Here is a 24677-nt window from a genome sequence, read left to right on the forward strand (position 1 = left end):
GTGTGGCTGAGAGGAAGTGTGAGTCTGAGTGGGTGTGGCTGAGAGGAAGTGTGCACATGAATGGGTACAGCTGTGTCCCAGTAAAACCTTATCAGAAAAAATAGGCTGCACTTTGTGGGACCCTGGGCTGGTAGCCCATGGGAGGACTGAGGATGAGAAACTCCCCCAAACTAACCCAAACTTACTGGCCAGATAGCCGTGTCCCCCACACGCCTCACGGCACTCCTGAATTCCACGTTGGGCTGTCCACGAGGCCAGGGGCTTGCCAGCTGATGCCAGCACGTGGATCTCACGTCCGAGTTCTGCCTGTGGGGGAGAACCCAGTAAGAAGCTAAGACTGACTGGCACTGCAAGTCAGGCCCCAGCCTCAGCACTAGTGTTCAAAGAAAGGAAGCCCAGCTATGGTGAAAGGGGGTTAGGAAGCACAGGAAAACAGACGAGATGGATGTGCTTCATTGCAAGGTTTGCACCATGAAAATAAGTGACCCCGACTCTGTGTGGAAACGCCTCTGAGGGCAGCGTAACCGCCGTGGGCACCAACTGCTGGAGAAGGCCTATTAGACTTGGCTCCTACCAAGTTCATGGACATGTAGTGCACATGACCATCTGCCGCAAGGTCAGCAGGGGCACAGACTGGCACAGCGCTGGAGACAGTGCTGCCCTCTGAGGACCATGGTCATGCAGGTGTTTGGTGATGGCTTGGCACCAAGACACTCCTGGGGCCTTCTTTCCTGAAACTCACATCTGTTTCATATACACCCTCTTCTCTACTTCACTGGGTGCAATGCCTGCTACATAAAATGATCCATTTAGCATCTGTCTCAGCTAAGGAGAGTTTCAGCTGCCATGGTGCCTGGCTGGGTTTCATCACAGGGTTTCAGAAAGAAGAGGAACGGGAGAACTATGTCATCAACAGGTCAGGAAGCACACTTGGCCCCTTCATCTCAGCAGTACCCCTCAATAGCCTGTTCCTCTAAGGAAACTGTGCCATTACATTCGACATTCCAGCTCTCATCCCAGATCTGCACTGGCATCCCAATAAGGCTCATCTGACAGGTGGTTTAAGACCGAGTATGCAGCCCCAGACTGCAACACTAACCTGCTTCTAGACCCCTGTCTTTTGATTGACATCTGTCAGGGGTAGCACAAGGAGGGGACACATACCAACCCCATATCTACAGAGAAACCAGCAATGGACATCCTCATACAGAGCAGATGGCTCAGGGGAGATGCATGCTCATTGCCGGCACAAAACCTGAGCTGTCAACTCGGGGTACAGATCCAGACCTCTGTGGGGCTGTTTATGAAAAGGCAAGAAGAGCTGAGACATCCTCCGAGGGTGGCAATGTAGAATGTGAACGCCATCATGCTCTCAAAAGAAGCTGTGAGTTCTGTTCTGCCAGCACATCTATCCCCCAGATATGGGGCGATGGACACAGCCCGAACTGCAAGTCATTGGGCAAGCTGAACCCCAAGCTGGTGGGACAGCTGAAAGAATTCATACAGACTGTTCCGACAGCGAGCTGCTTTTGTCTGGCCTCGGAGCTGAAATAGGGCTGCTCAACCTTGGCAACAGTAAAACAGATGTCTCACCTGCCTGTCGCTGTTGGCCCCACTGTACCGGCCACGCTGTAGCTCCATCAGGTCCAAGAAGATTGTCTTAGAGAAGTGGTCCAAGGCATAGGCAGCTGCCAGATACGGAAGTAGGCGCCATTGCTGAGGGAAAAACAAGACGCACAACAGGCACCCAGAGTGGCTGACTTTTATTCAATGTGTATGAACGTTTTGCCTGCATGTATTACATATATGCATTTCATGTGTGCCTGGGACTCAAGGCGGTCACAATTCTCCAGAAGCTGAAGTGACAGATGGTTGTGAGGTGCCACATGGGTGCTGAGAATCAAACCCAGGTCCTCTGGAAGAGCAGCGAGTGCTTTAAACCACCAAGCCATATGTCTTGAACCCATAAAAGGTTATCAATCACCCTGGGGTGGGGGGGGAACTCACACACCAGCGCCTGACACACAGCATGCACCCACTGCTGGGTAGACAAACGGATGAAGAGAGATGGCTGGATTGGAGGATACAGGTGGAGCCACCACCATGACTGCTCCAAATGTCCAGAGTGTCAGACACCACATCTTTCCACGTGCCACCTCTGTCAGCCCACCACAGCCCCTTAGGAAGTGCCAGCACCCAGTGACGACCCAGGTTGGAGCTCCTTAACCACTGGACTTCCCCGGGCACCTGGAGTAGTCAATATGTTGTCACAGTGAGGAACAGGGATGATAGCCAGGCACATGGGCTATCCGGGCATGGTGAGACACTATTTCAATATTCACTTCCTGGACAGGAAAAGCTCACTGCCAACATAAGGCGGAAGTAAAGAGAAAGGGCGATTCTGTCTCATTCCCTCTGCCTGTCACTCAAACACCTGCTTATGTAGCACTTGGCACAAGGCCTAAGACAGATATAGCAACCAGGTCACCAATCTGTCCCTTGTGCCCATAAAGAGGGGCCGTGTCTGCCCCCTCTGGCTGCAAAGGGCACTTGAGCAGGACAAGCAGTGAGACTCCGGCTGGGGCTCAGGAGGTGGCTGTGACCCGCCTCTTTCTACTCATGGCCTCTGTGCTCTGAGGATGACGAGGCTGGATGTCCCTTCTACTGCTTTAAATGCCACAGTGTTTAAATGGCTTCCTCGGGGCCATTTCTTGGGGATGGGACGGATGAGCTAAAGACTGTAGCCTGATCCAGAACAGCATCCCCTTCCAAAGCAGGGTGACCCATCTGCACATTCAGCAGGTTTGTACCTGCCACCCGAGTCCCGGCTCTCCTCCTCCCGTGTGCCTCCTTTTGAGCATACATGAGCTTTTGAAATTAAAAGCTACCCCAAGGCCTCGATGCCCAGCAGGTGCATGCCTGCCCACTGTCCTGTTCTCAGGGCAGTCCCCGAGAACTCTCACTAATTCCCCAGGGCCAAGAAGAGCAGAAAACAGAAAATGATGCGACAGCCAGTACCTGCAGAGGATATTCAAGAACAGGAATCTCTTCCTTCTCCGTGGGTCCAAACTGACACCGCGTGGCCGAGAATCGGATAGCTATGGACACGGCCAGCTTCAGGTTGACCACACACATGCTAATGATGGTGATGCGCCCTGAGGACAGGCTGCCCAACGATGCTCCCAAACGCTGTCGGACATCCTGGGGAAGAAAAACAGCTGTCATGCGTCAGTCAGAGAATGTCCCAAAGAAGAAGGTGTACACTCAGATGTACTGAGAAGAGAGGGCTCCCAGCTACCCAAGGAGGGAACTTTGGGTAGGTACTGTGGCTCAACTGAGTGGGCTCTTCTTCCTTGGCCACCTGAGGGCGCTGTGCCCTGCCTTTTCCTAGATGATCACCTTCCAGATGCAAGGGTGGTCCAGCATGGGGCTCTGCATCCACCAGGCACCCTGCTGGTGCACTGGCTCCTTGGACCCCAGCTGCAGAGCCCCTGGGGACAGTGTTCCAGCCACTGGTGTCAACGCCACATCTATCCTGCCCTTTACTATGTTTGACAGAAGCTGTGCTCGGGGTGGGGAGGGGCCTCAGTGGTGCTTTGGGACAGCCAGGTGTCCTTGCTCCCCTCCCCCTGCTGCTGCTCTGCGGATACTGTTTGGGTCCTTCCTCCAAAATAAGATGTCATGTGCATGTCACTCTTCCAGACAGGGGACATCTGTCACACTCTCATGTAGAGAGGACAGCTGTGTTGGTATTAAAAATGTTCAAACTCATTGGCGCACCCGAGTCATCAAGGTAATGATGGTGGTTATTCACCCGTATCAGAAGCAGGATTTCTGAATCCTCTAATGATCTTATCCCCCCATCAAGCCTTTCACTTCATGGTAAATTTTAACCGGCTGTCTTATTACTGTGTGTCCTGAGTGGCTTCTTCACTCACAGGGCTAATTTCTCTCAAGTAACTCTGCAGAATTCATTCTTGTTTTCCCACCAGGCAAAGGGTGAGGGTTGTCTGGGGAGTGTCCTTCCCGGAGCCCCGTTCTCAGGGTCAGCCAACTGTCTGTGTGCTCACCACTCCCTAGAGCTGCGGGCCGCCCCACGGTTCATCCCTTAACGCTCTCAATTGTTACCATATACAGCTTTGTACATGACCCTTCTGTGGCATTATGAATGAAAATGGCCCCCATAGGCTCACGGTTGAATACTGTAAGTGGAACTGTTTGGGAAGGATGGCCTTGCTAGGTGAAGTGTCAAAGGAGGGTAGGCTTTTGGGGTTCCAAAAGACTCGCCGTTCCTGCCTTGTGAATCAAGATGTGAGCCCCCAGCTCTTCCTGCTGCCACGCCTTTTCTCTGCAGCCACAGACTCTAACCTTTTGAAACTGCATGTTCCAACTTAAACACTCTCTTTTCTAAGTTGCCTTGATTATGGTGTCATATCACAGGAATAGTAGCCAAGATAGGTTTCTTCTGTATGCTGTGGGAGAGCAGCCCCCTACCCAAGCAGTCATGGATATCCAGGCATAGCTAGAAAATGCTGCCAGATCCAGGCCACCCTTGTTCCCCCCAACACTGGCTAGGTCCCTTCTCTGCTGAGGACACCAAACCCAACCAAGAGAGTTGTGTGATAGTCCCAGGACCAGCTAGCTGTTCCTGGGGTGGCCTTAAACACCACAGGAACAGACACATTTGAAGTTCTGTCTGCAGAGACCCACAGCCCACTGGTACCTTGAAGGGACTGTTGTAAGTGCCCTCAGCGGTGACGCTCCCGGTCCGGTCCAGCAGGTTCTGTCGAGGAATTCGAACTTTGTGGAACATGGCGAATCTGTGCAGGAGAAAAGGTAGGTTTCCACCAAGCAAGTCCTCTAGGAGCCTGTCACATGGTTCCTGAGCTTTCCTCTTCTCCCCAAGAGCAGCTGAAGGTAGCATCACCCCCCAAAACAAGGAGCATGAGTATGATGGGGCCATTTGCAGACCATCATGGCTGGGGGCTCTCGTGCCCCTGACAAAAAGAAGCTCCACACCCACCAACTGCCTGTGCACAGCAAGGGTTGCACACCACTGACAGGAGGGCAGGGACTGCTTCTAAAACTTGACACCACTGATCCCCAGGACAGAGGGACACAGCCAGCTGATGGCGGTTTCGAACGCTAAGTCAAGCTGGCAGTGGTGGTGTGCACCTTTAATCCCAGCACTCGGGAGGCAGAGGCAGTAGATCTCTGCAAATTCGAGGCCAGCCTGGTCTACAGTGTGAGTTCCAGAACAGCCAGGGCTGCACGGTAAAACCGTCTCAAAAACAAAACAGAAACAAACAAGCAAATGCTAAGTGAAATAGAAGAACCTGTAGTCCAGTCTCTTCCCCTGAACAGCTAGGAAAAGTCAGGCTGCACGCAATGCCCTATTTTTAAGGAAACCCAGCCTTGGTGCCAACTGTTTACTTGAAAGCCAAGGAATGCTTTTCAAGTACAATTTTGTCAACGGAAAGCAGGCTTTTTAAGGAGTGGAAAATCTTCACCTTTTTTTTGCCACCGAGGTAGAACAAGTCTGAACATATTCTTGTGTTTCTCGTTTCTGCTCTAGTTTAAGCCTCACAGATTGTCTTTGGGTCACTTTTATATCCACAGAAAAGTCAGCTGGGTCCAGCCGGCGAGCTATTTGGCACACTCGAATTATGGTCTCCAAAGGCCAGGGGATGTGTGTACAGCAAATTGTGACACAAGGGGTATCCAGCACAAGGCATATGCACATATCTGTAACATGGGATATATGTGTGTAACATGGGGCATGCAGAGCTTCAAGTGTATGGGGGGGAATACGAATTGGTGGGGAGGGTGTTGAGGAGGCTTTGGTGTGTGTGGGTGTGTGTGTGTATGTGCTTGTGCGTGTGAATTACAGGACAGTGATATGGGATATCTGTATGGCATGAGGCATGTGGTGTGGAGAAGGATAGAGTAGGGGGTTATGGAGAGTGCTGTAAGCATGTGTGGATGACACAAGGCATGTATACAACTTGAGGCATGTGGTATGAATGTGACAGGTATGTTGGAAGGGTATAGAGGGGGTGCGTGTTGCAATAAATTCTACCCCTGTCTCCTGCTGCAACTTCCTTCCCTGGAGGCCCCCTCCAGCAACCACCAGCCAACCCCCACCTGGTGCAGATCCTCATTCTGGGGCTCCCTCTCAGCCTTGTCCAGGAGGATTCCCCAGGCCAGAGGCCCGGCCCCATCATGAAAAGAACTATGGGTACATTGAGATTTGGGTTCAAAGAGTCCCCGGGAAAGAACCTCATCATTAGAACGCTTAGTCGAAAGTTATCCATGCAGCTGACTCCACGGGATTCCTAAACACTCACAACAGGTTTCAAAACAACAAAAGCTAACTCAGAACCGGTCCCCAGTCCAAAAGCTCACTAACTTATGCTGCTGCTCCTGGAGTTGAGGCAGAGCAGCCACTCAGCTCTGGAGCTCTGGCGTCCTCTGCTGGTGGCCTACGGTCAGTGACAGCAGGAAGCTTAGTTTAATCAGCTAAGGACTTAGGTCCAAGACACTCAGGATCAGCCTGGCCTCTGCTTTGCTGGAACAGCTGTTCAGGTGGCCCCACCACGGCGTGTTCATGGTGACTCTCAGCCAGGCCTTTGCCACACCTCTCTCCCTACTCCTGTAAGTAGAATTTGATGCCTGTGAGATGTAACCCAGGGGACGACCCATTCTTTAAAAGTCAGGAGCTGCTGTGACGGGGCCAAATACAAGCTCTCTGTGATGTTGCAACGTTATTCAGATGGCTTTAATGAGCAACCAGCACAAGCCACGGGTACCTGCAGGCTGCACACAGAGCCCTTAACAGAGGGAATGACATCTCTGTGGTTTCTGAGCCCTGATCCTTCTTCTTAAGCTTGGACTGCTAGGTATTGGTGCTTCTAACCCCCTCCATACTGCCTATTACTTGATTGCAGAGCTTGAGACCTCTCTTGGTCCTGCCCCAGCATTCTGGTAATAGCTAGACATGAGTGTCCATCAGAGCCTGGGAAGTCCCTGGCCCAGGTCAGGATTCTCTCTCTCTCTGGAGGTGGCTGGTCTTAGAAGCTAGTCACAACAGTTGCTCAAGGTGACTCTAAGAGCCCAAATACACACAGAACTGAGGTGGGCAAACGCACTAGACAGAGCACAGGACACAGCTTTGGGACACCCTATTTTGGCCACTTCCACAGTCGTGAGTTACCTTGTGGGAAGAGAGGGGCCTAAGTGCAGTGGGCCAGGCATCTTGGAGCTGGGTGGAGCCTGTACACACTGCCTCAGGGGAAGGCAGGAAGGCCTCCTCTCCCTCAGCAAGTTCCTTGAGGGCTAAGCATGAAAGCTGGATTAGGAAATAATAGAGATGAGAGAGTGAGCCCTACCCTGCTGGGTGCCATGCCGGCTGCCATCAACCTGGGTGTCAAAGACGGATGCTCAGAAAGCCAGGACCCCCCACCCCCCAGGAGCTGACCAATAAAGCTCCTTCACCTGGAACACATTAAACCTCGGGCCACCCAGATGTCCTGCTGACAATGGAGCCTCAGCCTGGTTAAGGAGTTAGCTAAGGTCCTTCTGGGCTCCATCCGGCCCAAGGTCTTCACTCCCATCTGAGTACTCAGTGCACAGTGCTGCCGGTCAACCCTGTTTCTGATCAGCACTAGGATGAGTCAGAAGCACCCCGCTGACCATCCTATGCCCAGCGCTTTGCCAGTTACTACCTTGAGGACTCTAAGCAAATATCAAGCTGGTTCCACGGTGCACAGTTAAGGCTGATCACTAAGAAACCTCACAGAGAAAGGAAAGTCCTACATAGTTGGGCGCCCCACAGCCTGAGGTCTCTCCAGGAAGCAGAGGGCACCCCTAGTCTGACCTGAGAGCTGGGAGAGCAATACTCTGAGAAGCTGACCCGTGGAGTCAAAGGGCAAGGTGGGAACTGCAGCTATGCAGGCCATGGCTGTTGCTCAAATAAATGCCATATTGGTACCTCCCACATCCAAGCCTGCACTCCAGAGCGAATATGGCACTGGTAGCCTGCTCCAGCCTATGCCTTGGGAACAATCCTGGAGCCCCCAAAGAAGTAGCATTTGCCTGGTGAGGCCAATGACACTCACCCATTATCCAGGCCATTCTGTCCCAGCTTCTTCCCCATGTCACCGACCATCACCCCCGGCATGGGAAGCAGGGTCTTTGTGTCCCGGATCTGCACAGAAGGAATAATGGCTAGTTAAGCCTGTCAGCAGACAAGAAAGCATGTCTAGACAAGCTGACCACTGACTGTAATGACTCTGAATAGCTCTGGGTCATACTGGGTCCCCTGAAGTGATATGTCCAGGTCTAGGGACGGGGCCTTCTGTGGAAAACAGACCTCTGCAGCTGTAATGAGGCAGAGACCTCAATACAAGATTGTCTGAATTCCTGGGCGGGCATAAGTCCATGGTAAGAGTCCTTACAAAAGAGAAGTTTCGTAGAAAGGCGGTGTGGAGGAGAAGCAGAAGTTGGCATGACATGGTTACCAGTGAGGGAAGCCAGAGCTGGGGCAGGTAGGAGAGAGGTTCCTGAGCTATCAGAGAGCACCCTGATGCATGACTGCAGCTTGAATGGCCAGTGGCTCTCCTGTCTTCGCTCTGGCTAGGGTGTGACACTGTTCACACCTCAGACCGAGAACCTGCAGTGGGCTTCCAGCATCACGACGTACTGGCTGAGCACATATGTGCTGTGGGAAAGACAGCCGAGGCAAACTATGGCATCTCGTCTTCCCCAATGGGTGTCCACTAAACATTCCCTACAGGAAGGCAGGCATGGCTTGCTACAGGCTCCGGATCTAGGATGAAACACTGTGAAAAAGCAGGCTTCGTCCCACAGAAAGCAGGAATGCCAGCCTTAAAGGAGAGGCCCTACTGCCTCCCTTCCTATCAAGGGGATAAGGACAGTGTCTAGAGATACTGTTGTTCTAGGTGACAGACCACAGCAAGGACCACAGCTGCCTCGAACCCACCCAGAAAACACAGGACACCTCCAGTCAGAAGGACAGAGTCACTGAGATGGGGAATCTGGAGGCTGAGAATACAGCCCAAGGTACAGTATGTACTTAGCACATGGGAGACCTTGGGTCCAAACTCCAGAACCAAGGGAAAATAACAGGGAGAGAGGAAGGGTGGGTTGGTTGAACCTAGGCATTTGGAACTTAGTTATTTGTAAGATCCACTAGCTTTTGTTTTGTGTATCTGCTTTTTACTGAACACACACACACATACACACGTTAACACTTGGCCATAAAGTATCTTTTAAGTTTCTGTAATCTTGCAGTAAAGCTAGGTAAAATTTAGACACAAACTTCTCTTAAACCTTTTTAAATAAATGTCATAAAAACCAGCCAGTTGGAGAGATGGTGGTGATGACCAGGGAGTGTCAAGGTTTGGATCCTGGTCCTCAGCCAATGGGGAGATGGGACACGGGTGGGAAGAAATCGGGCCATTGAGAGTGTGTCCTTTAAGGGGCTATTGAGGCCCTGGTCAATTCCTGTTATTTCTCACTTTGTCCCTAGACACAGCTTGCTCAGCCACATTCTCCTGCCTGGGTACCTGGGCTGCCACAGGCCCACAGTAACACCAGTGTCAGGGCTCTGTGGCCTGAGACTTCAGAAACTAGGCTAGCACAGACCTGTCTGCTTTTGAGGCTATCGGGTTTGGGATTCTGTCAGCGGCAGAAAGCGAACCCAGGAGGAACAACCAGCAGGGGAAAAGCAGTTCAGCATGTTTTTTTTTTTTTTTTGTTTTTGTTTGTTTTTTTTTGTTTTTGTTTTTTTTTTTTTCAAAAGCCCACAGCAGTGGCTGGAGAGATGGCTAGGTAGTTCTTGCAGAGGACACGGGTCTGGTTCCCAGCTCTCAATGGGCTATGCTTCCAGCTCTAGAGCATCTTACACCCTCTTCTGGCCTCCACAGGGACTGTCTGTATGTGGTGCACAGATGTGTATTCAAGTAACACACACACACACAATAAAAATAAATACATCTTTGAAAAATAAATTACTAGTGGCAGCTTCCAGCTCATCTTGAAAGAATTCCAAAGTGGAAAAGTAAATATAGCTCAGGCCATACTTAACTCAGAAATATTCATCATGCAAATTTACCTGTCCATTCCTCTGATATATATACAAGACTACCCAGTCTGCAGGGCAACATGGGCATCTCTACAAACGGGCTCAGTTGGAGGGGGGATGGTGCGGTGTCACTGAGGTGTCCTGAGTAAAGATGTATGGCATAATGACATGCCTGCTGGGTGCTCTGGGAGTCACTCTCAGAGACTCTGGCAGTACTGGGTCCCTGTGGGCTGAAATGGAAGCCTTCGGGAAGCTAAGAGTCAGCGTGAGCGTTTTCCATGACAGTACAGACCGGCCCAAAGACACTGTGTGTGTCTCTACAGGTTAACTGTCCACCTGTGCCAGCCCTACCCAGGTCTTACCTGCACCAGGAAGGAATGTAGTCCGTGGCACTGGCCATCTGGCATGTACAACTGGGCAAATACCACCGCATGAGTTGCCGTCTTACCCAGGTTGCCCACCCAAAATTTGGCAGCCTCGAAATCCGGAGAATGTAAGATGAATTCCTGTGAATAGGAGAGAGGCAGCCTTGTAATCAGCGGCTGAGACTGGAGGATGCCTTTCCCTCCACAGGCTACCAGCTTGCACCCCACGACCAACTTCACATTTTTTTTCACCACTCTCAAACATCTCTTCTATCAGGAAGCTGAGGCTGGACATTGATACCCACCTTCAGTCCCCCTAAACTTTATAAGCCTTGAATCACCCTAATAAAAGTTGACCTGCCTCATAATAGCTGGTCCTAGTGTGGTCTTTCGCTGAGCGTACTCACAGGGCTTCTGAACCCCCGCTCGGCCATCTCTGTTCCTTCAGCTCTCACGGACTGAATCGGCCCATGATCCACAACAGCAGGGAGACCCACAGAATATCTGACCTTCAAGGGGTTCCCATACCCGTTTGCTCAGTGTGGAAGGTAAAACCTTCATGCCACAGTACAAGGCATGCTTTCAGTGGCCTTTCTAATGAGAGTGTGTAAGGGGACAACATTCTTGATTAACTATTGTTCGTTTATATTTCCTGTGTTCCACCCAGGGCCCAGGAGAATCCAGAACCTACCTGGGTAACAGGATCATAGTGAGCTGTCGTTCGCATGGCCTTGGTATTACTCCCATGACTCAGTTCGGTGAGAGCAAAACAGCCAAAAATCTAAATGTCAGAGCACACAGTGACGCCACGTAAGAGGTGTGTTTCTGTGTGTAGTCCTACAGTGACCTTGTCTCCATGAGCCCTAGAGGTCTAAAGCCGGGAGCCCAGCCACACCTCTCCCTATATAACCACACCATATGGCACATAGTCATATGGCATAGGACTGAGACATCCCATTGCACTGGATACCATGCCCACCTGCTGGCAGCCATAATGTTGAGCATAGGCTGCAAAATTCTTGACAGTCAGAAGAGGCCACAGGGGTATTCAGTCAAACGGAAAAGCTAAGTCCACAGGCAGGCAGGGTGGGCAAAGAAAAACACCAGCTGGAGAGCATTCAGGTGAGCAGGGCCTGGCCCCCCTGGTCTCTCCTGTGGCCTGCCCTGTCCACAGCTAAGTATGATTAGGACACTGGGGCTCATGGCTCACATGGCCAACTTACCTCCAAGTTATACACCTTCTCAAGGTACTTGAACTGCTGCTCAGAACCAGAACTGAAAATGGCGGCTCCAAAAACCTGAAGTGTAACACAGGTTGGGGATGGGGATGGAGACGGGTGTGGCTGCTCCTGCCTCAGGACAAGCATACCCCACACCTATCCCATACCTACATCACATCTACCCCACACCTACCCCACCTACCCCATGCACATATCTTCCTTCTGGACTGTACATTCTTCATGTACATGTTTTATCCAAGAATGCATGGGTACAAATTTACACCAAAAGTGAAAAATCTAATCTTATCACCAAATCTTAAACACTATATATTTTAAGAGCCTGTGGTTTGTGTCTGATGCATGTGACCCTGTATGAACATAGGTTCCCTGCCCTCTGCCACACACTCACCATCATGTGGAGGACACATTTAGTGGCCAGGGACCAATCATACATGCCCAGGCAGTTAATCAATACTACAATCTTCAGGGGGTTCTTAAGCAGGTCCTTTACGTTGAAGAAGCCATACTCAAAGACCCGCTTGCAGCGAAGGAAGTTCAGTTCTCGTTGCTTCTCTAGAGGCAGATCATCCCCAAAGGAGCGAGCAAAGAGAGGGTCATTCTCCAAAGTTGAGAAGATGATTTTCTGTAAGCACAGAGCACAAGGTGCTAACCTGAAAGCTAAAGGTGGGATTTCACATGCTTCATTGCATTTGGTTTCTCTCAGGGTCATGACTGCCTAAAACCTAGCCTGACCCAGAAATCTCCAGATGAAAACATCCATCCCAGCTGAGAGAAAGACATGGGAATTTCAGAATCTTACCCATTCCTTCCCCCTGACATCTTGGGGACCATTCTGGGGTAAGGGGAGACAGACCCACAATGTCCCAAGACACACCCATCCTACAGAACCATCAGGACCAAGAAAGCCACTGGGCTATGTCAGGAAGCAGAGACACAACCAGGCTCCATGCAGACTTCACCTTGAAGTGGATTATGTCCTGGCCGTCCCAGAAGAGTAGCAGCTCCTTAGAGTTGAAGGAGGCTCTTGCTCGGTAGGCACTCAGGGGGCCCTTGGGGATGTCTGACCATAAAGCACTGTCTCTTCCTTCTGGTGGGGATTCCATGGTACTGTCACCTGCACAGAGAACCAAACCTGCTGTGAACAGCTATACAGCATCAGAACAAGAGCAAACCCAGGGACTGCAAAGCAACAGCAGCAGGGATGGCGAAACATCAGCCTGGAGGCACCAGTGTCCAAAATGTGAGGCAGCCACCCTCTCCTGGACTACACTCCTGAACAGGCAGTGAGAACAAAGGGTAGAGCTGAGCCATCTTCTGATAAAGTAGGAAAGAGGGCCAGGGAAACGGGCTATACTGAACTTGGTAGCTATGACAGGCCAGCCTGGGGGTTCACTCTCTTGTTACAAATGCCTGCCTGAGGATATTGTGATCCTGCATGAGCAGGAAGTTCAAGTCCCTCATGGGTCACTAGGCTCAGAGGCAGGGAACTGTCCCTCTGGCATCAGGCCACTCACAATACTCAATGTCCTTGTTCACCTGGACACAGGCCACCTGACACAGAAGCTGTGACTATAGGTTACTGTGCTGGTCTGTATCAACACTCAGGCATTCCCCCCTCACAGAGCAGGTAAGCCCTTTTCACTAAAGGATTGTTCTGGAATTCTCCGAATAACCTTGGTCCTCTTCAGAAATCTGATTCATCATGCAATGGGGGCAAAGGGCTTATGATCTAACCAATAGTAGTCTGAAAGCCAAACCCAGGCAAGGGGGCTCTAAGACCTTTGGAATCCACTGAGGTAACTATTCAGACAGTCTAGGGCTAGACTGCCATAGTTACAGTACTGGTGGTTTGGTTTTTAGTTGTTTTGCCTGCATGTATGTCTATGAGGGTGCCAGATCCTTTGGAAGTGGAGTTGCAGGGAGCTGTGAGCTGCCATTGTGAGTGGGTGGGGGGAACTAAATCTTGAGTTCTCTGGAAGAGCAGCCAGTGCTCTTAACCGCTGAGCCACATTTTCCTATATGACAGGGACGACAGGGACAGCAGGTACACAGTGGGGCTGAGCACCCACCCTCTGACAACCAAGTCCTACAAGGTCCTCCCATCTCTAAGCCGAACAGGTTGTCCCCACAGAAACATGAGCCACTAAATCCAAGGCCAGAGGAAGGAAAATAGTCAAAGCCGAAAGCAAGGGTCCAAAGCAACAGAAGGACACAGACAGAAACTCCAGGAACAAAACCTAAGGACTGACAGGACTGGAAAACGTCCCAGAAAAGAGAAAGACCAGACTCTGATCAGGAGGCAGAGGGGACACCAGTGCCCATCACATGCCAAAGGGACTAAAGGAATACATAAGTGAGAGTTAGCCCACACAGGCAGTAAGCAGAAAAGGTCGTGCAGAAAACTACCAGTTACCTACATAGGCTACCGTGGCAAAGGGCACCAGGTCAAAGGAAATGTAAGGGTTAGAAGAATGAAGCCAGAGCTGAAGCCACGGCCTGGTATTCAAAAGTGCTTACTGCTCTAGCAGAGGACACAGATTTGGTTTCCAGCACCCACATAGTGCCTTACAACTGCCTCCAGTTCCAGGTGGTCTAAAACTTTGGACCTCCTTGGGCTCCTGCACACATGTAGCACATGGGCATACATGCAACCACACATAAAATCAAACATTTAAACAAACAATGAAGCTAGTACCATGGAGGACAGAGACACAAATGCCTTGCACTGGGTTTGAGACAACCACATGACTTGTGAGAGGCCAGAAGGCTTTAAGAAGCAAGGCCAGTGACAGAGACCAGTAGCTAGCTTTCACAAGACTTTTTCCCTTGGGAAACAGGACCAAGTACTGCTGCTTGCTACAAATACTTGCTTCTAATGCATTGCTTCTAATACAGACATCTATAACTGACTATACTGGGAGTAGGGATGGCGTCTAACAATCTGTCTTAGGGTTTTACTGTTGTGAACAGACACCATGACCAAGGTAAGTCTTATAAATGACAACATTTAATTGGGGCTGACTTAAAGGTTCAGCGGTTCAGTCCAGTATCATCAAGGTGGGAGCATGGCATTGTCCAGGCAGGCATGGTGCAGGAGGAGCTGAGAGTTCTACATCTTCATCTGAAGGCTGCTGGTGAAAGACTGGTTTGCAGGCAGCCAGGATGAGGGTTTTAAGCTCACATCCACAGTGACATACCTACTCTAACAAGTCCACACCTCCTTATAGTGTCCCTCCCTGGGCCAAGCATATACAAACCATCACATAATCCTTCCCCAGTTTAAGAAAGATATTCAAGACTATCTACAGACCAATGGTTCTCAACCTGTGGATCTCACACCCTTTGGGAATCAAACAACCCTTTCACAAGGGTCTCCTAAGATAACCAAAAAGAACTAATATTTACATTATGATTCCTAAGAGTAGCGAAACTACAGTTATGAAGATAATGTTCTGGTTGGGGTTCACCACAACCTGAAGAACTGTATTAAAGGGCCGCAGCATTAGGAAGGTTGAAAACCACTGCTCTAGATAGATAGCCAAGATGTTGGCACCTGTGAGAAGAAAAATTCATAGTACTTGGAGCACCATCGAGGCCAAAATGAGTTACCTGACTTAATCAGCCTTCTGGCAAAACCAGCCAGTAACTGGTGGCAGGCAGATAAGATCAACAACTAACAATGTGATTCTCAGATGTGAGCAATGGGGGCTGTGACCATCTAAAGTGGTAAGAAGCACATGAACCACCTCAGGCAAGCCCATCAACACAGAAGCCTTCACCTTCTGGGATGGTCAAGCCTTACAACTTGACTGCATCTGGAATCTTGGGGAAAAAAAATAAAAACCTTATCTCTGTATGCAGTGAGGTTATTTCCAAAACAATTTAACTGAGGAAAGACCCAAACTAAACATGAGACCATCATCATTTCATGGGCTGAAGTTCCAGACTAAATTATAAAAAGGGGGTGGCGGTGGGGGTGGGGAGCTGGCAAGATGGCTTAGCCATAAAGGTATTTGCCTGGAGACCTGAGCTCAGTTCCAGCAGCCCACATAGTAGAGGGAGAGAATCAACTCTCCCAATTTGTTCTACGACCCGCCCCACTACATGCTTGCTATGACATGAGTGAGCCTCTGCCCCAAAGGATAAATGAATAAAATAGAATTTTTTAAAAGTTTAAGGGAGTGTGGGTGCAACATGGCCCAGTAGGAAAAATGCTAGCCATCAAAGCTGATGTATGGAATTTGATCTACATGCATCGTAGGAGAGAGCTAACTCTGACAAGATATCCTCTGGCTGTACACACCACACACACACACACACACACACACACACACACACACACACAGAGAGTGTGTGTGAGCTAAAACAAAACTTCCTTCAGTCATTTCTGTCAAGTATTTTGTCACAACAACAAGAATAGGAACTAGTGCATCCATATTTCTTTTTAAAAAAATAAATCTATGGGGCTGGAGAGATGGCTCAGAGGCTCTAGGAGAGGACCTAAGTTGGATTTCCAGCCCCCACATCACAGCTCACAACTCCAGTTTCAGATGATGCCACCCTTTCCTGACCTCTGTAGGTACTGTACCCACAGGATCATATATACATATGTGCAGGTGAACACACTCATAAAATAAGCATATATATGATATATATATCTACAGAGATATATATCATATATAAAATAAATGGCTATATATCATATATGGGAGATCTCCATATCTTCCATAACAGGCATGGGCTCTACACCATAATCAAAACACTTCTGAGAAAGAGGCAGGAGGACCGGCAAGTCCAAGGCCATGAGACCTTGAGAAAAAAAGGAACCTTTGTACATGCCACTTGCTTCTTAATTGCATGCCACAAAAATTCAATGAGAAGAAACCATTCCCCACACACACACAGCTTCAGACAGAACAAGGTTCTCGCAGACACAAAAATCACCTGAGGCACAGATCTACGTGTACAAACCAGACCAATCGAACTCTTAAAAGACAATGAAGAAGCCAATCTCTGTGATCTTAGATTTGCAAAATCATTTTTGAGAGGGATGCTAATGCTAAACTCCATTGCCTCTGGTCATCCCCGTGAAAGGTTTTCTTGTTCAGATAACCTGAAGCGGAAAACCCCCTCTGGTGGTGCCTCCTAGATAAAAGGAAGCTTTGTTTGCCTGCTTGCCCTCACTCTTGTCGGCAAGCTCATCTACTCTGTTGCTGCAGCACTCCTCCCCAGTATCGGAACCGCGTCTCCAGAATTCCAATGTGGACTACAGGAGCTCTCCAGGACCACAGCCCCCAACTGGGACTGCTGTGACATTCAACCTCAAGGACTGAGCAACTACTGGATCCTGTTTCTCAGGAGCAAGGATTATTGGGTACACGGGGCAGTGTCTGCCACAAACAGTCCTGGGACTCAAATCAGGCGCTTGTGATGCTTCCTGGGGTAAATGACAGCTTCGCCATCATTGTTCTGAGACAACTCTCCTCCAGTCTTTTAATCTATTAAAAAAAATTATGAGGCCCTAGTTTTGGTCTGAAGTCCTATAAGGATGTCCCCAACAGACCAGACCAACCAACACAGAGTCATTAACATGGCACTTTGCATTATCAGACTGAAACTTTCAGGTCGCCTGGGAGATTGATACCACATGATTTCCTCTCTGCTTCAGTCTTACAACAGAGTAGCAGAAGACCGGACCTTCACCAGCCCTGTTTCTTGTCTCTGTTCCTCTTCTTGTTCCCATTTTTAAAAGTCAGTGTTCTGCTGGGCATAATCGACTGGCTTACCGGTCCTGACAGACTGAGCCAGGATAGCGTTCAAGGCCAGCCCGGGCAACTGAGACCCAGAGAACTAAGGTCTCAGGTGTAGAGCAGCGGTAGAGGACTTCCTAAGAAGTGCTAGGTCCAGAGTTCCACGCATTTGAGAAGTACAAAAGTGTCCTGCCCGGGCACAGTGGGGAGCAGTCCTCCGAGGCTACAAACAAATTCAGCCTACAGCTAACTTTGTTCTGTCTGTCCTGGGATACCTCCCCGCCACTGGGCAGATTCTAAAAAGCTGCGGTCAGCTCGTTTTTTGTTTTTGTTTTTCCCACTAGCGAGTATGACGTCGGTCAGAGTGCAAACTCTAGCACTCACCCCAGCCTGAGCTCCCACAAACCCTGTCCTGTCTGGAATTTCCCCGGCCCGTCCTCACCGCCCGGATTCAGCTTGGGGTCCTTGGTCCTAGTATAACCGGACACTGTTGATCAGGAATATTCTGACCTCTGAGGGCGGAGCAGGCTGGTGGCGCCACCCCGACCCCCCCCATTCCGGAACGTGACGTCATCCCTCCCCTGATTCGGGTTGCGGCTGACTGAAGCCTTGCGTCATCATTCCGAGCCGCCTCGTCGCCAGGGAAATGCGGATGCTTCGGAGAGCTCAGCTCAAAAGCGGTTCCGGGTTTGGAGTTAAAGGATTTCAGGCCAGTTGCCTTCTGCGTGGTTAGAGGTCTAGGGCTTATTCAGAAACTGCCTTCGGTCAGAGCTGTGATGTTTTGATCCAGGCCTCTCATGGCTCTGGGAGCACTTCCGGGAGAGTTGGGCCGCGGCTCCTTTAAGGTGCACTTTACTCAGAATTCCTCCTGTTTTCCCAAGTGACCTCCTTGCCAGGAACTCCTAAATCTGATTGGCAGATTCCCGAAGTCACTGCAGAACTGCTCAGCGCACCCCTGGCTGGGCGTTCCTAAGCAAGCAGCTGCTGGCGGATTTTCATCATTGTGGTCCAGCCGCGGGACCTGGTTGCCACAGCAGTAACCAGCTCACAACTCCAGCCTTACTATACTCGCTTTCTTTTTTCTGTCTCACAGGTCCTCTCTACCGCTTCTTTCTGTCAGCTCTACACCAGAATCTTGTCTCAGGGTCGGCTGGGCGCCGGGTGGGGTTGGGATCGAAGCCAACCCAGGAAAGAACCAAATGGGACTTGGTTATTTGCTAGAGGAAGCTGCTTTTCCTTTGAAAATGGTGGATAATGGAGTTAGGGGAAGAGAAATGCTGAATTCTGTTTCAGAGACAGGTTTAAGTCATTGGAACACAATGTCGACTGTTAGCTGAGGCTGGAAGCTGCTTGCCTGATTGCGTAACTACTTTGTCCACAGCAATTATTCGCATTTATGGCTCTGACTCAGAACACACTTTCAGTCTCTGGTGTCGGTGGGGCTTTCCTATCGGAAAGTAGGGCATCCTGCAAATGCCTTATGCACTCATATTAGAGAGGACTGGTCCCAGAAAGAGGTCCTTCAGCCTCCAGGTGCATTCCCTGGTACATTTGTGCCTTCACACATTACACAATAATAATAATAATAATAGTAATAATAATAGCAAAAGGAAATGACTGAAGGGAGGGCAGCCTAAAGAATTTAATTGTTGGGCTGGAGAGATGGCTCAGTGGTTAAGAGCACCGACTGCTCTTCCAAAGGTCCCGAGTTCAAATCCCAGCAACTATGTGGTGGCTCACAACCATCTGTAATGGGATCCGATGCTCTCTTCTGGTGTGTCTGAAAACAGCTAGTGTACTCACATAAAAATAAATAAATAAATAAATAAATCCTTTCTTTAAAAAAAAAAAAGAATGTAATTGTTCCCACCATAAACACACAGCAAATATTCTCAGATAAACCAACAAAAAATACATCCTCCCCTCCCACCTGGTGTGCAGTCATCACCGCAGGCAGGCTGACGTAACAAGATCTTATCAAATCCCCATCACCAAGCAGGGGAACCTGGCAGCATTGGGCAGAAGACAGCAGCTACCACCCCTGGATGTCCTGCTCTAGTCTAGCCTAGAAGTTTCCAGAATCAGAGAATTACTCCTACCCAGTCAGCTTCATAGTAGTCTGAACAAGTTCATAAGAATGTCTTCCACCTCGCTAAGCAGTCTGAAGGGACATTCAGTCTCCAGTGGCATTTACAACTTGAACTCGGTCACTGCAAAGAGCCCTTGAGTTCAGAGGGCCATCCAGAATGGCCTTTGAGAACACACGCCGTTGTTTTTCCAAAGTTAGAGAATAACAGGGTACTCTCTCATTACAGAATTAATGTGGAGTTCATAAATTTTGTCCAAACACAGCTAAGAATTCAGATTCATGGGTTAACATGAGGAAAACATTGCTTTCTTGGGAATGATCAGTTCAGATGAACAGTGGGGAGACTGACTACACAAAGTTAAGGTTTTCCTTGGGAATGATGGGATATCTGAGCCGTGATGGGTCATAGGCATATGACCAGATCAGGAGTAACAGGGTTGTTATATGGATTCTTTGGGAAAGTGGGTTCTCGCCCCTGAGGACGGATAAAAAGGGTGGCGTCCCTCTGAAGCTGGTGGCAGTCACTGGACCAGCAGCAGCCTGAGGGAAGGATTTTTGTGCAGAGCTGTGAATTTGTTAAGAGGCAAACATTATCTAGAATCATCTCCAGGTCTCTGGACTCTGTTTTGTTAGGAGTTTATTGACATAAATTAACCCCATTTGATTCTTATCCAGCCTCCCTCCCGGATAAGGGTGAGAGGAGACCTTTTCAAGCAGTTTTAGGAGCAGGAGGAAGGGTCAGAGTTACTGGTGACAGGGGACCCTAAGACAATGGCTGTCTGTGGCAGTGGAAGAGAACTGTTGACTGCCAGTTCCATGGAGGATACCCAGTATGCATGCATTCTCTCTCTCTCTCTCTCTCTCCCTCTCTCTCTCTCTCTCTCTCTCTCTCTCTCTCTCTCTCTCTCTCCAATTCTTTGCCTCTGTCCATACCTTCCTCTCAGGGCAGGCTCAGCGAGTTTGGATCCCATCGCTCCACTCTTTTTTGAGTTCTATGGTAACTGGGTTAAAGACTTGCCCCAATCCAGTATGATGACAACTTTTCTTGGATCCCAGGTTTCAAGGCAGGCCGGCTGACGTAACAAGATCTTATCAAATCAATCGATCTTTCTCAGCTCTGGCTCAAGATCTCTTGGTGGCATTTGCCTATGTCCTCGCGCCCACTTCCTGGGTCCTAGGGCAGCCAGGAGCCTGCGTGTGACAGATTATCCATTGAACATCTCTTCATTAAACCCAGGGGACAATATGGCTTCAGGATGGTGTTGAGGAGAGGAACTGAACCTTGCTGTCCTCAGGGGCAGGCTGCTAAAATCCGGAAGGGTTTCTTTCATGTTACAGGAAAGAAAGGCATTTGCCCTTGCCTAGCTACTTCCTGTTATGACCACCAAAAAGAAACTCCAAGTGCGGCAGTGCAGCGGCACACAGCTCCCCAGGAGCTGGGATGAGAGCAGGGCTCCTCAAACAGCGACCTGGCAGTGTCTGCAGGAGCCCTGCCAGCAGACCCCACTCCAGCTCTGTGCTTACCTTTGTCTCCACATCATCCCAATGCCCAGCCATCCCCTGCTGGCTTTTTAGTCATTTGTCCTGTTGGCTGTCACTGACAGCTGCAAGTATTTTCACATTTCTGTTTGTTGGTGGCGGTGTTTGAGATGGTCTCATGTAGCCTGGGCTGGGATCAAACTTGCCATGTAGCTCAGGATAGCTTTGAACTCCTGATCCTTCGACTTAGTATACGGGTATGTGACAACACCCTTGACTGTACATTGTCACAGTTTATTCCCACACTCTAGTCACTTGTTTCTCAACATACCTTCTCTGTCACCACCACACCTCCATAATTAGTTCAAGATTCCAGGAAAAGTGATGGGGAACAGTCACCACATCACTCAGAACATGGGGTGAGGATTTTAGCAGCAACCATGGCTGGTGACAGCTCTGTCAGAACCATCTACACCAACCTCCTCAGTGGACAGCCAAAAGAAAGTGCTGGGTTGTAAGATACAAAAGGTTGAAACCTTTTAGCCATGGTGAATGTTCCTGGTGTGAACCAGTGGAGGGGGAAACCCAAGTGTAAACCTAATCATTTAAGCTGAAAAGAAAAGCCCTCAGTAGTCAAAAGAGCTTCTGTGGGAATAGGAAAGCATTGTAACCTGGCCATGCATGCCCTGGCTGATTACAGCTTATCTGATAAGCTGGGGAACCCCAGGGAACTTCACATAAATCATCTGTTACAAGGGCTTGCTGCAGGGCTTGGCATCAGCTCATTGGTGAAGACATACTGATGAGTTTGTTCAGGCTCCTTACCTGGATTGCTGCAATTGAGGGCAATCTTCTCTCTATAGTCTCTGTCCCAGGAAAACAGGTGGGGAAGTGGGAAGCCATGGAAACCATGAGAAAGCCCAGAGTGTTGGAGAGATTAAAAAGAAGGAAAAGAAAACAAATGCTTAGCACCAAACCACCAATGTCAGTTCAGAGGTCCAGAAACTCATGGTCATAAATTCAGTGCATTTATTTAAAAAGGGAAAGGAGCTGGAGAGATGGTTCAGCAGTTAAGTGGGTCTCTTATTTCTGGACATTTTCTGGTAAGTAATAATGCCCAGAAATAATGAGATCCAGGGAAGAATGTGTTGCTGGCTTGCCCAGTGGTGGTATCAGAGGGTGGACAGGAAAAAAATCCTCACCACCACTACCACCATGGGTTCTAGTCAGGAAGTAACTCAGACCTCTGCCTATCCTGGATCTTACTGGGGGTTGTTTTCCCCTGAAGGCTAGGACCTGCTTCTCCCAGGAGTTATTGCAGGGCATCTTTGTGCTCTTCAGTTCTGTTTCCTAACCTTGGTGAGCTCCTATGTGCCACAAAGGATCCTAGTGCCATCATGATGCAAGTTCATGGTGTCCCTTCGTGAAGAAGGGGACTGAAAACAAACAAAATTGGGTATAAAAAGACATACACCACAGTGGGAGAAGTGCCTGGGAGATTATCTAGTTGGTGCAGGGAGCCCTGCCTGGGGAGGAACAGTTTAACTCCAAATGGGAGAGAAGAGCTAAAAATGTGTAACCCAGGAGGAAGGCCTTAAGGCTGGAGTGGCCCTTTGGTTTGGAGAACCAAAGACCATGTGGCAGGATTCAGTGGGTAGCAGAAGAAGGCCAAGGAGTTGGGGTTGAAAAGAGAGTAGGACTGTGTGTGGTGCTGCGGGGGAGAGCCGAGTAAACAGACACCTAGTTCAGTGGGATATTTTCCCATAAGAAACCTGTATCATCCGCCAGGACACCAGCCCACAAGAAAAACGACTCTTCCTCTTTCAGACAGTGGCTTCTGGACTCCCCCAGCTTTGCTCCAAACCTAAGCCTACAGGTTTCTTAGGTCTCTTTCATACCCTCGTAACATGTTTCAATAAAATGGGAACTAAAAGATGGTGGGGTATCACAAGGATAATCCCAGCACTCAGAAGGAAGAGGGTAAAGGATCACTGCCTTCTACATATGTAGAAACCCAATTAACCTGGCAGGAGTCCAAATATGTGCGCTTTCTTTTTCTGTGTGTGTGTGTGTGTGTGTGTGTGTGTCTATGAACATGCACGTGTACATTAGTGCAAGTGTTCATTGAAGACAGGAGGGGCCATCCAATCCCTCGGAGCCAGTGTTTTGAAGCTGCTAGGTATTGACGTTGGGCTCTGAGACCCAGTTTTTATGACTGAGCACCAAATGCCCTTTTATTCTGTAGGGTGTTTTGTTTGTTTTCTTTTTCGGAACATGCTTTCTCTGTGTAGCCCTAGTTGTTCTGCAACTCACTCTATTAACCAGGCTCGTAAACTTGGAGATCTGCCTGCCTCTGTTTCCCCAGGGCTAGCATTAAAAGTGTACACCATGAGCACCCAGGAAAGCAGCATGTATCCTTAACAGCTAAGACATTTCACCATCCACCTCCCCTAGGAGTGAAGATATTCAAAAGAGACATTGTGCCCTCTAATTTGTTTATCAGACAATAGAAAAAAAATGGTGCCCATCTGTGCCTTTAAGTCCAGCATTCAGGAGACAGGAGCAGGCTGATCTCTGAGTTTGAAGCCAGCCTGGTCTATGGAGTGAGTTTCAAGCCAGTTGGAGCTACATAGGTAGATCCTGTCTCAAAAAGGGGGGAGCATGAACTGGGGATTTTAGGTGTTTCACCACACCATCTTTTTTTATTAAGATTTATTTTTATGTATATGAGTACACTGTTGCTATCTTGAGACACACCAGAAGACGGCATCAGATCCCATTACAGATGGTTGTGGGCCACCATGTGGTTGCTGGGAATTGAACTCAGGACCTCTGGAAAAGCAATCTCTCCAGCCTACCACACCACCTTTTACTTTATATTTTGCTGATGCTGTTACAAGGGTATGAAAGAGACCCGACAATCCTGTAAGCTTAGGCTTGGAACAAAGTTTGGAAAGCCAGAAGCCATTGCCTGGGGGAGGAAAAAATACATCCAACAAGTCAGTATCCATGGAAAAGTGTGTGTGTGTGTGTGTGTGTGTGTGTGTGTGTGTGTGTGTGTGTAGGGGATGCAGAGACAGAGAAACTAGTGACTCGCTGTGGCACCTCCAGTCTCTGATGTGGGCTGGTGTCCTAGCAAAAGATCATGCAGGTTTCTTGTGGGAAACTATCCTACTGCGCTAGATCTCTGTTTACTCTGCCCATGGGTCTCAGTGCCAGCACCACGCTTTGCTGTGCGGTAAGGAATAAATTATATAGTCTCTACCCCATTTTCCCAAGCCCTGACTTGAGCATCCACCAATCTTGGTCTCCTAATTTTTTATTTTTTTATTTTTTATTTTTTTTTGGTAGATGTAGAAGGTCTTGGTAACATAGCCTGTTATGGCTACCAGGGCCCAGGAACCTTTGGAACAGAAAGATCCTGCCTTAACGACAAATAGACAAACAAACCCATCCCCCAAATAACAAATAAGCACTTTATATCCTAATAGCAAGTAAAATGAGGAGTGACGTCCAGCTTTATGCCAGCAGCCCCAAGCCAACGAAGTCTTTCCTGTAAACATTCATTCCCTGTGGAAAACATTGCCCTTTACTTCTGACAGTAACAGCAGATATGTGTGTTTGCTTGTTTTCCCCACTGTGAAAACA

The 24677-nt window shown here is 49.1% G+C and overlaps 1 protein-coding gene across 2 annotated transcripts in view; it reads right to left on the reverse strand.

Annotated features, from left to right (window-relative positions):
* ACOX3 (acyl-CoA oxidase 3, pristanoyl) overlaps positions 1-18014 on the reverse strand; it is a 28852-nt gene extending 10838 nt beyond the window's left edge. The window contains exons 1-11 of one of the 2 annotated variants that reach the window (XM_080936192.1): positions 17904-18014; positions 12671-12825; positions 12100-12333; positions 11694-11768; positions 11162-11251; positions 10468-10611; positions 8118-8206; positions 4724-4820; positions 3019-3201; positions 1594-1716; positions 186-306 (exon numbers count right to left, since the gene is read on the reverse strand). In XM_080936192.1, the coding sequence (XP_080792318.1) occupies positions 186-306; positions 1594-1716; positions 3019-3201; positions 4724-4820; positions 8118-8206; positions 10468-10611; positions 11162-11251; positions 11694-11768; positions 12100-12333; positions 12671-12814 (1300 nt within the window). In that variant the 5' untranslated portion in view covers positions 12815-12825; positions 17904-18014. Of the gene's footprint in view, positions 1-185; positions 307-1593; positions 1717-3018; positions 3202-4723; positions 4821-8117; positions 8207-10467; positions 10612-11161; positions 11252-11693; positions 11769-12099; positions 12334-12670; positions 12826-17845 lie in introns of both variants that reach the window. The other variant, XM_080936193.1, reaches the window with a different exon arrangement.
* Positions 18015-24677: the final 6663 nt, after the last annotated feature.

This window comes from Micromys minutus (assembly GCF_963924665.1).
Source record: "Micromys minutus genome assembly, chromosome: 1".
NCBI classification, from domain to species: Eukaryota; Metazoa; Chordata; class Mammalia; order Rodentia; family Muridae; genus Micromys; species Micromys minutus.